The following is a 14,039-nucleotide window of genomic DNA, read 5'->3' as shown; positions in this document are numbered from 1 at the left end:
CCAATTCCAACGTCCCTGTCATGGGCAGGGACACATTTCACTGAACCAAGCTGCTCACAACTCCATCCAACATGGTCAGGAACAATTCCAGGGATGGGGATTCCAAAGTTTCTCTGGGCAGCCCGTCCAGTGCCTTGACACAGTCACAGTAAAGAATATCTTACTTATGTCCAGTCTGAAGCCACCCTCTTTCAGTTTAAAATAATTGCCCCTTGTCCTGTCACTGCAGGTCCTCATAAAAAGTCTTTCATATAAGTCACATTTATATATTGAAACAAATTAATTAATTCTTTTCCTGTATTTTTTTTATGATGACATCAGACCACAGACAATGTGGCAGATGTACATGGCAAATAAATGGAAAAGCATATATGAGTAAGGTTATGTGAAGTTTTATCAGTGAGGTCACTGAAAACAAAGAAACAACTTCTCAAAGATTCAGTGAAGCCCAGCATATTCATATGTATCACAGATGCAGCGCTGGACTAAGCATGAATATAAATATAAAATGAATATAAAATGGATTTAAGTACTTGTGGAAAACTATCTTTTTCCCAGTAGGAGTTTGAGGTTGAATGAGTTGCTTGGTCTAGAGCTCAGTATTTACAGATTTATATTTTATTTGCTTACTGTGTGTGCGTGAATACATATATCCCCACAAACCCTAACACACATAAAATGAGTCCCAGGGAATCCCAACTGTAAGATTATTGCAGCTACTTTACCAAAAACAATGAAACAGCTCCTAGTTATAAGAATCTGTGCGATTTTTGCTTCCACTTTCATGTTTTGTTCTAAAATTGTTAAATCTTCTCTTTGTTATTTTCTACTGTAGACATCAGACTGAGTTCTGCTTTGGGAACTTCTGAGAGGATAAAGTCCATGATCACTGTCAAACACCTGGGAACTCTCTGAGGATGCTTGTGGCTATCAGTTAAGGAACAGGTTAGGGCAGCCACAAGGCTGTGGACCAAGAAAGCTTCAGCATTTTCTAATGGACATGTTGCTGCTCTTGATCTAGGATGCCTGTAGCCTTGTTTGCAACTGATCCCTTTTGAGGCAGGGCCAAGCCCTTGCTAACTGGCACCTGGGAAAGGCCTATCCAAGAACCAGACCAAGAGTACAGCCAAGCCTGTGCAGCAGCTTCTGCAAGAGGATGCAAAGATGGGTCCTCAGATTAATTCATTCCATCATAAACAGTCTGAGGTATGCTGGCGACACACTTCAGATAATTTTCTCAGAGGCTTTGATGCAGATAGAATTTTCAATGGCAGATGCAGTACTTCAGGTCCCTGGCTTCAGTGCTCATTCTTTATGCCAGGAGACAAGGCTTTTTTCCTGTAAGTCTCTAGTCTTGGAGGAGCTGCACCATCAAGCACAGGATTATGTATTTAGTGAAAACAACAGTGTTGTTGGAAATAACCCAACAAGATGAGTACTATCCTTGGTCTTTCCCAGATTAGGGCAATTTAGTGGTGAATTCCACAAAAATGTGAGTGGACGAAGAAGACGTGCACAGGCCCTTATCCTTACAGAGAATTTTAACCACTGTGGTACCTGCTGGAGGAACAAAACAGTCGGGCATAAGCAATCCTGGAAGTTCCTGAAGTGCATTGACAAGAGCTTCCAGACTCAAGTTACACAGCAGACAATGAGGAGAGATGCTGTGCTGGATGTCATAACAGCAAAGAGGGGCTCTTTACTGGGATGTGAAAGCCAAAGGCAACCTTGGCTGCAGTGACTATGAGCTGCTGGAGCTCTAGATTCTGAGAGGAGGGAGAGGGCAAAAAACAAGTTCCAAGATGCTGGTCTTGAGATGAACAGACTTTCTGCTTCGGAAATTGTTTCAAAGGGTTTTGTAGTAAGACTAGAGGGAAGAGTGACCCAAGAAACATCGTTAATATTCAGGAATTGCCTCCTCCAAGCTCCATGAATGGGGCAGGGGACCTGGTGATGTAAAAAATGGAAAAAGCTGAAGTACTGAGTGTCTTCTTCAGTCTCAGGCCCCAGACACTGGGAGAAAGGTCTGGAGGAAGGAAGTGGAAAATAATAATGTCACCAGTTCATGAATCCCGACAGTGTGTAATCACAAATGCTGGGGGAGCAGACTGATGTCATGGCACAATCATAATCTTTGAATAATCAGTTGTCTTTGACAACTGGAAAAATTGTCTGTGGACTGGAGAAAAGCAATGGTCACTCGTGTCTTACAGCTAAGCAAGAAGGAGGTTCCAGAGAACTACAGGGTGGTCAGCTTCCCTTTGATTTGTGGGGCTGTGATGGACCATTTGTTGCAATCACATGAAGGAGATGAAGATGATCAGGGGTAGCCATGCTTGACAACCTGATCACCTTTATTGTGACAGGATTGGCAGATGAAGGGCAAGGAGTGAATATTCCCCATGTAGACCTCTCTAAGGCCTTTGACACTGTCTTCCATAAGATCCTCATAGGCGAGCTGATGAAGTATGGGATGGAGGAGGAGACAGTGAGGTGAATTGAAACTGGGAGAAAGGCTGGGATCAGAGGTTTGTGATAAGTTAAAGGTCAGCAACTTGTGGCATATTTCAGAATCCAGTTCTGGGTTCAGTCCTGCTCAACAGCCTCATTGATGATCTGGAAAATGGGACTGTGTGTAGGCTCAGCAGGTGATCCTTCCTCTCTCCTTACCGTTTTTGAGGATACATCTGGAGCCATGTGGTGAATCTATCTTGCCCAGTACAAGAGAGTGTACTGGAGTGTACATACTGGAGAGTGTCCAGCAAGGGGCAAAGGGCCACGAAGATGATGAAGGAACTGGAACGCCTCATACATGAGGAAAGGCTGAGGGAGCTGGGACTCTACAGCCTGAAGCAGAGAAGGCTCAGAGGTGAGGCTTGTTTGAAGGCTTGTTTTGTTTTGTTCTGAATACCTTCAGTATTTCACCCATATCAATGATGGAAATGGCCATGTGAGTTAGGTGTTTCTTGTGTATAATATTGTTAATAACTTCCTGTGCTCTATTTTACCACTGAATTTAACCTGTGGATAGAGAAAGAGCATATGCTATGAAATTACTTACCCTCCTTCTTCAGAATATTTGTGACCAAAGGCAAGGATGTCAGAAGCTCGGCCACTGCCATCGCATATCACAACAGGAACAGGAGGAGTGTCTCGCAGGTACTCCAGAACGATGGAGATGACATTGGGACCTCCTTCCACAATAAGGGCCACCACTGGGACCCCTTGGCCAATTCCTGGAGCAAAAGAAAGAAAGAAACAAACCAAACCAAACAACACAAAACAAAACAGCCAACCAACCAAATAAAAAAACCCACAAACACACACAAAATAAATAAATAAATAAATAAATAAATAAATAAATAAATGCAATGAAAAAGAAACAAAAAAAAAATTGCAAAGCCAGCAAGCCAAACAAAATATAACAGAAGACAGAAGAAAAAATAATCAGACTGAAATAACTGCATTATGACTGTACAGTGTTATGTGAGAGAAAATGCATTCAATAAATCGAGTATTTTAAGGACATGTGGGACTATGTGTAGCCATCTCATCAGTTCCACTGTATAAACCAGTATTTTCTAGAATTATCCTCTGTTTCAAATACAATAGTTACGTTTAAATAAACTTTTTTTTTTTTTTTTTTTAATTTAATATAGAATCTTGTCTTGAAATCATAAAGAAGCTACTACAATTCTTCCTGACATGTTCATAATCAAGACTGGAAACTTGCTTGTAATCTAGCTTTTGCATGATGTCAGCTTCCCATCATTGGCTCTTTCCATAGTTTTGCTTGCTGTTTTAAAATTACCTCTATGATATTTTTCCTGCTGTATGGGATCCACTTTGAGGTTGCAGCTGAGCAGCCCTTTAACTCTCTCTTCAACAAACCAAGCATATTCTCTTGCCATTGTTTTTTAATTCTAGTCAGTCTCACAGTTTTTCTCTGAATTCTCTCCAGTTTTGCAGTATATTCCTTGATTTGCAGACCCCACACCAGGGACATTGCTCCAAAGAGAGCTCAACTAGTGCTTAACCAAAGGAAAGGCATCTTCATTTTATGCACTTTTGGTGCAATTTCATGGGACCCCTCCGCAAAAGTTGTAACACAGACTGCCAGGAAAGTTGTGTAGACCTAGAGAAAGGCAACCTGTTGTCAGGCTGGTGTTAACATAGCTGAAAAGGCTTTTATGGTAGTCACTTCTTGACCAACTGAGACTGGGGACATTCAAAAGGACTCAGACAATAGAAGTTGAACATTTTCCATTGGTATTTCTTTTCCTGACAGCAGTCTTTTTTCCTTTTCAAGTAGATTTTCTAAGAAAACCTATATGCATTCTGCACAAAATTCTGACATTTCACTGGAAAACAAAAACAAAAAAGTGTCCTTCACTATTAATAGCTGGGTTTGAAAAAGTTGCACAAAGCCATGTAAGAGCTGCTAATACGTCTGATGAAGCTTTCATTTAGAAACAGTTCAATTCTTGGACGCAAAGGTAAGCCTGTGAGGCTGGAACATTAATTCTGGTTAGACTCTCTAGAAATGGTCACAGATCAAATGATTTTTAATAATTTTAAGGACTTGAATTACTGTCAAAAATGAAATAAACTATTATTTGAGAAAAAAAAGAAAGAAAAACCTAATTCATATCTATAACAGGAAAATATTCTAGGTATTTCCTGAACCATTTTGAAGGAAACATTATGTTTCCTGAAGCGATTCTCAGCATGCCTTTTTATGCCTCTACCTACTGTTAGTCTGTGGCTTTTTTTCATATAACTTAAGTAAAATGTGTGGTGTTTATTTATGTTAAGAAAACTACAGGTAGAATTATAAAATGTAGGCTGCTGAAAGAGCATAAGAAGGGTGGAGTATAACAAGGTGATTAACAGAAAGATTTGCAGCAATCAATGGTTAACTTTTTCTAATAATATTAAAGACTTTCCCTGAATTGCTGTTCTACTCAATCTAGACACCTGCTAAAAAGATAATATTAAGAAGTATTAGTAATATGTCAAATTGGGTCTGGATGACATTGAGGATTTATAGAAATCAAGGAAGTTTGCAATTTGAGATGCAAAGCCATTTATGTGGTGTTTAATAAATCCTTTTGTAAACCGGGAAGTCATTAGGAGGAAATACTAGGAAAAATACTGATGACAAGAGAACTGTCTTTGGTACAGCAAGACTTCTAGGAAAGGTTATGATCCTGGACCACACACAGCAAAACATTTTCAGGAGGAAACAAGTGCAATTCAGTACCATAAAATACCATCTGTACCTGCGCTTAGTCTTTTTCAGAAAGAACAAACTGGAATGAATGGAGGAAAAGGCCAAAAGGAATGTATGGGGAATACAGATTTCATCTTATGAGACAAGGTTCAATGAGTTTGACTCATCTTCTTTAGTAAATCAGGGGGGAAGAGACACCATGACTGAATACCCCCATGACATACAGTACATTAGAAATTAACAGTTTCCAATGGAGTTCAGAAAATTCCTGTTTATCAGATGAGTGAAGTCTTTACAGCCTTCTTGTAAGACTAAAAGGGAAATCTTTTTGTACTAAAATGATGTGCTGACGCTCTCAAATCAGAATAATTGCAGTTGCCTTATGTATCTCAAACTGTTCCTGAAGCAGGTTCTGTCCTTCTGCTGGAAGTCTCTTCATTCCCACTGTTTTCTACTGCAAAAATAATTCTCACGATAAAAATAATTATAGTTAGTCTAAAAAACTGAACTATTTTTTCCCTTTTCAGCCATTTGAAAACATGTCTAGAATTCCTCTTGTAACTGTGATTTTCCTTTTAAAATTTTTTTAACATATATATATTTAAATTGGAGCCTTTATAGCCACAAGAGTTGCCTGGCATACAAAAGTTCTCTGGAAATAATCCAGCTGTGTTTCACTGTGGTTAATCAGATGGCAGTTCTTCTGTTCTCTGGTTCTTTAGAGATACATTCAGCATGAAAACAATCCTCTTATTCAAGGTTAGTAAAATAAAATAACTTTTCTCCATTTCAGACTTCAATGAAACCTTGACTCTAAAACTTTAAATTAACCCCCCCACCCAAACTCATGTGAACTCTGGTTTATCATATACAATTGAGTTCCATATTGAACTACAACACTTTTACCATTCTGACACATTTCTTTGTGAGATAAAAAAAATAAAAATTAAACATGAACTTGAGTTCTATATCTCATTTTCCTTTGGGAATTTCTCTCTGAGTTTCAGCAAATAGATGATCTTTTTTATTTTAAATTTCACTGTTCTCCATAAATAAATTTGGTTTGGGATAAGCTACCGTTTCTTTTGTTTGGTGGGCAAATTATTTCAGTTAATTTCTGAAATTAGAAATAATATTTAAAATCAGTTAATAATACTTCAAAATTTCTTCAAAGTACAACCACTTCTTTCAGTAAAGTTATCTTGACTACAGCTGTCTGAACCCTTATGTCATGAACTTCCACAGATGTGATAATCACTCCCTAAGCAGTAATGGTATCCTCAGAATCCTCAGAATTTCAAAAAATGGGCAAATGGAAATTACTACATCCTCAGCTTTCTATGATGTTCCCAATCATATTTAAATTAGTTATATTATATTCATATCAGGATAAAAATGTTGCTATTTATACCAAGATGTCTGCAGCTCAATAACTCTAGGCCAAAATGCAGAGTAGATTTGAATTAAACTTTTAGATATCTTGACACTAAAAATGCCTGCATGCTTCCCTGCTGCTAAATATTAGGAATTTAGAGATGAATGCAGAGGATCTGCAGAAAAACTTCAGTGTGTCCGAAGACATTCTATACCGACTATACTAACAGCAGAAGAACCTCTGACTTTGAGAAAAAGGCAGCTGATAAACCTCTCTTTAGCTGCTAATCAAAATCTGTTTCCTTCTAAATCTCTTCAGAAATAAAAGAATGAGAAGTTCTCTGTAAGAGCTCTACTTCAGCTTGTGCATGCACAGTATAAGATAGTCTGCAAAGAAGGAGCTTGCAGTGCCTGATAGATCCACAGGGAGCCTTTGGTTTCAGACACTTCATTTGGAAAGATAATGGCAGGCTGTGAGGTGATATGCTAAATATGGAAATAATACATTCCTTACAATATCAAGGATGTGATTACAAAAAGAGCTTGTTGCACGAGTTGAGATTGTCAGAAAGCAGGCAGTGCTAAAATGAAACCTTGCTGACATAAAACTGTACTACAGCACTGGAACTGCCGTCTCCTAGCACATATCCAGAAGGTGGGAACTTCATGCCAAGCACTATAACGGACAGCCCAATAAATCAACAAGGCAGAAGTTTTCCCTTCATGTGTTTTTGTGGAATTTTCCCAAAATTTTCCCTTGCCTGGGGAAAAAAAACCCTAAAGATAGCATTCATCTTGTTGGGCTGTCTTCAACAACACTGTTGCTTTAACTGAGTAAGTACTCTAAAAGTATACTTAAAAATCTTAAAAATTGTGTGTTTCACATTTTATTAACTGGAAAGAGAGTGCATTAATGCACTACACTGAAATATTGCACAATCCGAAACTGCAGAGAACCATTTTTGGTACAGGGCAATGCACTATTATCAGGAAAGACTATCACTTGGAGTTGTCTTCCAAACACAGAAGAAAGTACAATTAATTTTTACATATCTGAGTACTTTTTTCAGTTTCTTAGAAGGCACTAAATAACATATCATTCAGCTTTTTGTTTAATGTCCTTTGTAGAGAAATCTTTTAAGTTCAGGAGAATTATTTTTAAGTATCTGAAAAATTTGACATCTGATAATTACATGGAGGATTTATTTTTATATTTACTTAGGTCACTTTTCAAAGCATTTCTAGGATGAGCTTTAATTTCAACTAATCATTTTTCCTTCTCCTTTTGGAAGATGGAGGAAGCTTCTTGTCTAGCAGTATATCTGTGGACTAAAATGGCTGTGAATGCTGACAAATGTGTTATCACTGTGGTGTTCACGACTTAGTTAATTAATAGCTCAAGATGATAAATATATTACTAAAAAATCAAAGGTCTTCCAACTTAAGAGTGGTCTCTGCATTTTTATTCTGTGTTATTAAATTTTTTTTTGTTAGTAATGGATTTTTTTCTCTCAGAGTTTCACAAGAAATATTAAGTTTGTATCCAATACAGGTATGTGTGAAACATCTTGTACTAACTGGCATATTGCTATTTAATAAGCTCTTCAATTCACATACTGAATTCTTAATATTTCTTCTGTAAATGCAAAAAGACAGGTATCCTCTCATGACTTCATTAATAGAATACAGAGAAATAGATCATTATTTTCTCTCAATATAATGATTCATACAAAAAGAAGAAAGTACCACAGACCTGAGGCTCATGACTATACTGATTTCTAAAACAGTATCTTGTATTTTGAGTATTTCAGTACGTATGGATTTTTGCAGGGTAGATTAGACTGCTTAGTGCTTCACAGTGTCAGGTATTGTGGATATTGCGGGTGAAATCAAACTGCAATATTGTGTGAATGATTTATGCAGTCAGCTTAAAGCTTCATTACTGTATTATTGCCTTTGTGGTCAGCAGCAGAGCCAGTGAGACTTTCTAACAATTGTGATTCCAGGAAAGGATGTACACATCAGAACATTTTTCCCAGTGTGCACCAACAGCTCCTGTAGGCCTTCCTGTTAACACACAAAAACCCCCATCATTTTCCCCTTGACACATAAGGGGAAAATACACATTTCCTTGTAATGCATAAATATGCAAATAAAAATAATAAACCAGAAGAAATTAATGAATTTGGAAAAGGAAGGAAGAAAAAGCTGCATAACATCTGTGTTGTGTGAAAAGGGACTAAAAAATATCTATCATGCTTTGTGGAAGCCCTCTTTTGTTTTCCCAGTTCTTGGAAAAACATGAATAATTTACGCTGCGAGTATATTTATAAATAATGTATAACTGTCTTATAAATTATTACTAATTCTTTTAGTGAAGACCTAAGCATGAGTTACCCACATTTTTATAGACCAACAAGAATAAAATGCCCCATTTACTATAAAACGCATTTACTACTCAAGTTTTTAAGCATGGTTTTGAGAATAACTGGGACATATCACCATGTTGTATATTATCTGCAAGTTCAGCCCTGAGTTCAGTGAAATAAAACAGAGGCTCTAGCTCAGTAACCTGACAGAAATGTGTCTAATTTCAGTATCATAACACTGGGTGGTGGTAGTCACATCTGAGTTGATTTCCTGCTGGCCACCTTTGCTCTTTCATCAGGTCAGACATTTTGGTGTGAGCTGTCCTATGTTCATTCCCCTTTCAGGAAATTCTGACTGGAGAGTTTGGGATTATTAGGATTTGTTTGGGATGTTGGGGCCTGTGTCTGTCCTGCTGGGGGAGTTACTGCACAGGAGCTAGCACAGGAGGGGAGTACAGCTGGAGACGTGTGTCACACTCACGCACAGCGTGCAGCAGGAGAGCAAGATCTCCAGAGGCTGGCTGCAATGGAGGAACACCAGGCTTAAGGTTACACATAGGACAGAGCCACTGTGGACATACTGAGAGAGCCCAAACTGTCCCAGAGGAGGGGCAGAGTAAGCCTGCATAGACCTTCACAGGGTGCATGAGCAGTCAACCTGACAGCTCAATGTCTTCCTAACAAGGCACACACTACTCATCTGTGCAGGGTAGGAACAGGAGTTTCAGCCTTCCTAGAAAACCTGAGCCTACCCTAGGCATGTAAAGGGATGTGAGAGGCATCACTGAGCTGGAGGGGCTTGTCAGGTCTCCAGGAAATCAGGTATATTTGCATGATCAAGAAGCCTCTACAGTTTTGCACAGGCCTACCCTCCAGGTCCACAGATTGCTAAATCTTCCTGGACCCAGAGGTACTGCAGATGGCGGTGTACATAAATTAGCAGGTTTCTGCACTGGTCATCATATCCCAGGTTTGCTTGAGCCTATCTCAGATAATGAGGCAATAGACTCTTAGTATAAAATTCCTATGACAGGCTTTGGATTTGTTTCACACCACTACCTTGTGTACATCCCACAAAAGGTCTGCTGCTTGTGGGCAGGAGCTTCCTTTCTAACTGCAAAATTCTCTTAGGGTAGTGGCTTCTGTTAGTGGTAAACTCAATGCTCTCTGACTGACAAACAAACAAATCCAAAAATACAAATCAACAGATATATCCATGTCATAGTCCCTACAAGTGTTTGCCAGTGCATAGTGCATGGAAAGACATATAGACATTCTATTTTGAACAAATGCTCCACAGTGTAGAAAACTTTAATTGCATCAAACAGATAACATGCTCCCAGATACAGGCTATTAATACAACAGATGAGGTTATACTCCTGGGCCTTTTAAGGCAAAGACTGTTTATTTGACGTATTTAGTAGAAAATCTAATTTAATTGCGAGCAGATGATTGATAAAACTGTTGTGAAGCTCAATAACAATACTGATGTGGCTACAAGAACTTTCACAGCTTTAAAATACATGTTGATCAAATCTGATCTTAGTTTTAACCTAAATATACATGATGAACTATGATTTTTGAGGAGAAATTGACTAATAAGACTTAGTCATTTATATTTGAAACACTGTAAAATAGCATTTCCTTTTTTTGAGAGGCTTAAGCTTCCTTGAAACTCATACGAGAACTCAGAGGTTCTGGTAGCTTAAAGAAAAATAAAGAAAGTTTTTAGCTCAAGAAGTCTGTCTTAGAAGTCCAGTTTTTAGGCTATTCCTATGCTTCATGGAACAAGTAGAGTATGCAGCAGTGTGATGTATTAACAACAGCTGGAGGAAACACCACATGAAACCTGTGGCTTCCAGAAACATTTCAGTCCAAGTGTTTACACAGCACTAGGATATCCTAGTGCAAGCTACCTACACAGAATGGATAAACAATTAAACATGACCTGGAATATTAATAAGCAGAAGTCTTGGTGTAAGCCTAAAAGATTAATTTCTCAACCAATATTTGTCTTACAGTAATACAGAGTCAACAAATAATGCTCTTTGGCTGTTAACAGTGCATGTCTAACCACAGGGTAAGTGAAGCTTAAATAGATTTAAAATTATATTGGATTTTCAACAGCCATTAAAAGGTTTGACCACACAAACGTGTCTGTTTCACCTCTGGACATCTATGCGGCACTCCCTATGGTCCCAACTAGCTCAGAAAGGCGAAGTGATAGCAGAATATCCTAAAATAATACAGATCCTTCACGTTAGGTTACACTGAAATAACACTAAAACTTGGGTGTTTCTCTAGGCAGTTGTTTTCAGCCTTTTTGGAAACACCTTCTGATGAGTATGACACCTTTTTGGCTAAAATATCAATAGCAAAAGGCAAAGAGATGAGATCATCTGCACATACAATGTATCTGCATGCCCAGTTCTCCAAATTACAGCTGCAATATGTTTACCACTAGAATAATTACATTACTAACTACTAAGTGATCATAACTGGAAAAAAAAGGAAATGGATCTTGCCCTCAGTGTATGATGGAAAAGAATGCTGGGTTTTACTACCCAGAAGTACAGGAACATCTCCCAAATGTCACATCTAGTTCAAACCTAATTCAAACTTAATTTCAAATAGCTGCACTTTTTACAGTCAGCTTTCCCTTTTCCTCATCCTTTGCCTCGAGCTTCTTCGCTAGAGCAGAACCTCTTATTCCAGGTATGGCAAAGATAAAATGGGTATTTCTTTTAATCCTTCAAGAACTAGTCAGTAACAAAAGACAAGAGACTTACAGAACAAAAAACAAAACAAAAGAAAACCAAACCAAACAAAAAAAAAAGGTCAAACACATTCTACTCTTTTCTGAACACTTTAATAGTTTTTTGTATTCAGAAATTAAAGGGAATTTCCATCTGTTTGGAGACTCATTACCAGTCCTTTGTCTAGAGAGATCCAACTGATCTGGAAAGCCAGTACAAAAAAGTCTAAGAATATTTGTGGTGTTCCTGACATCACAGAACGATATGATTAGGTGTGATTAGGAATGACATACAACTGCTACTAAAAAAGGAAAGGTTGCAACAAGTTGACTTATTTTTTCTTTTGAATTTATTTTTTTACTTTTCTATACAGGCTTGTTTAATATAATTTGCTACAATTTCTTTTCTATTTTCCTTTATTTTTATTAAAAATCACCACTATGAATTTTATTTTGTTCATCTTGGGTTTTTTTCCCTTTGTAGTTTTATTCATTCTCCTTGTTCTCCTTGTTATGCTCACTTCCATTCTGCATTTTTATCTTTATAATTTCAATTTTGGTAGCCCAATCACATTTTCACTCCCTCTCTGTCTCCTTCTGCTTAATCCATAATCTGCAAAATCCATAATTTTATCTCTTCTATTTTAATTCTCCTCTTTGCTAGAAGTATGGTCGTATTATATTTGTCCCAGCCTCTTCTCCTTTCTCTTCTGATCTACCTTGGCACTTTGATTCTAAATTTTTTGTTCAGTGCTCCTTCCTTACCTCTCTAAATCTATCTACTGATGTATCTGCCATCCTGCCACCCTTGGCAGACAAATCTGTGGATCCAACACCTGGAACCATATCTTCATTTAATATTGGACCTATACAAAAAGCTTCACAAAAGCAATTCCAGCATGGTAAAAAAAAAGTTCTGTGGCATCTTCTTTTGATTTTTGTAGCTGTCTTTGCAGAAGGATAAAGTTCAGAGAGTCGTCAGAAGAAACATGACATAGGAAGAGCCTAAGCAAGACTAAACCCTGAGATTTGTGAGCTGCACAAGCATCCAAGTAACCACCTGATTACCCTCTGTACAATGGCAATACATAGTTCAATGCTGGCACTTCAAAGAGACACACACACACAGACATACACACACAAGAGCCTTTGTGGATTTCAGCCAACACTTACCCTATCTGTCCTTGCAGTCAACTGATTATTAGGGCAGTACCAGAGGACCTAACTGGTTTCACTCTTCTTGGGAGCTCATCACCCGTAGGCAATGGGCTAAGACATACAGGAGCAACTACAGTTTCACATTCTCACATTCTGTCTAATTTTCCCTGGTGCTTTCCCTGGCTCCCTTTGGATGTGAGCACTATGGCATATTGTACACATCACTTTAGAAAGTTATTGCATTGTAATGTATCCAAATTCTACACTACCTCATATTACATATGGAGGTGTTTTTCCTTGTCATATTTTGCTTGACTCTACTTGACTCTATGTAATCTCAGAAAATTATCCATTATTCTCACCTGATTTAGAAAACTACAACAGGTGAGATACAGAACTGCAGATGCAGATTTATCCTAAATGAATGCTTCTTAGCTCTGCAGGTTTATAAATTCAATAAATCTAAAATGTCCAAAATTTAGGGAGCTGAAATGACCTGCACTCTTTTTCTTCTATATGAATCATATGAAAATATGTGTTTTAAACAAATCCATTTGTTTAAAGTCAAGTTCATGAAAGGAATTTACAGATCCACTTGCATGGAACTACCATGAGTTTCAAGAATAATTTTTAACCTTGTGCCTTCTCATACCTTTCTGAGGTATGTTTGTCTCCAATGCCTGATCAACAAACATCACAATGCTTTTGATAAAAAGAACCCAAGTTTCCAGTCTCTAGCAAAATCTGAAATGAGTCAAAACTTCAGATGGTTCTGGATTTTACTGAAATTTCACAGGAGTAAAATTTTCAATCTTGCAGCGGACTTCCTCTCCTAGCAAGTAGTTTGTACCTAGATCTTCCCATTTATGTTATTATGAAAATACATCGAGGACTGCACAGAACATGACGGAAAAATCTGAATCAAATGAGAACTCCAATGCACTGGATGATGATGTAATGGTCAGAGAAGGTGCCATTGATGACAGTTGAACGTCCCTTTGCCTTCCCAGCCCCCTTCATATATTCTCAGGCATAGGATGACAAAGGGAAGTCCACGGGTCACATGAACAGATATTGCTGACATAATATACTGTCTAAACTGCCTTCTCTACCTAATCAAATCACCCAACTTTATTCATCAATTCCTTAC

At 37.9% G+C, this 14,039-nt stretch overlaps 1 protein-coding gene across 2 annotated transcripts in view; it reads right to left on the bottom strand.

Annotated features, from left to right (window-relative positions):
* TRPM3 (transient receptor potential cation channel subfamily M member 3) overlaps window positions 1-14,039 on the bottom strand; it is a 263,965-nt gene that overhangs the window by 97,888 nt on the left and 152,038 nt on the right. For both annotated transcript variants that reach the window (XM_056513620.1, XM_056513622.1), the window contains exon 7: window positions 3,062-3,236. In XM_056513620.1, the coding sequence (XP_056369595.1) occupies window positions 3,062-3,236 (175 nt within the window). The remainder of the gene's footprint in view (window positions 1-3,061; window positions 3,237-14,039) is intronic.

The sequence above is a fragment of the Oenanthe melanoleuca genome, chromosome Z (assembly GCF_029582105.1).
Source record: "Oenanthe melanoleuca isolate GR-GAL-2019-014 chromosome Z, OMel1.0, whole genome shotgun sequence".
Classification (NCBI taxonomy): Eukaryota; Metazoa; Chordata; class Aves; order Passeriformes; family Muscicapidae; genus Oenanthe; species Oenanthe melanoleuca.
Note: the sequence above shows the minus strand (reverse complement) of the source record. Positions and strands in the feature narration are given on the sequence as shown.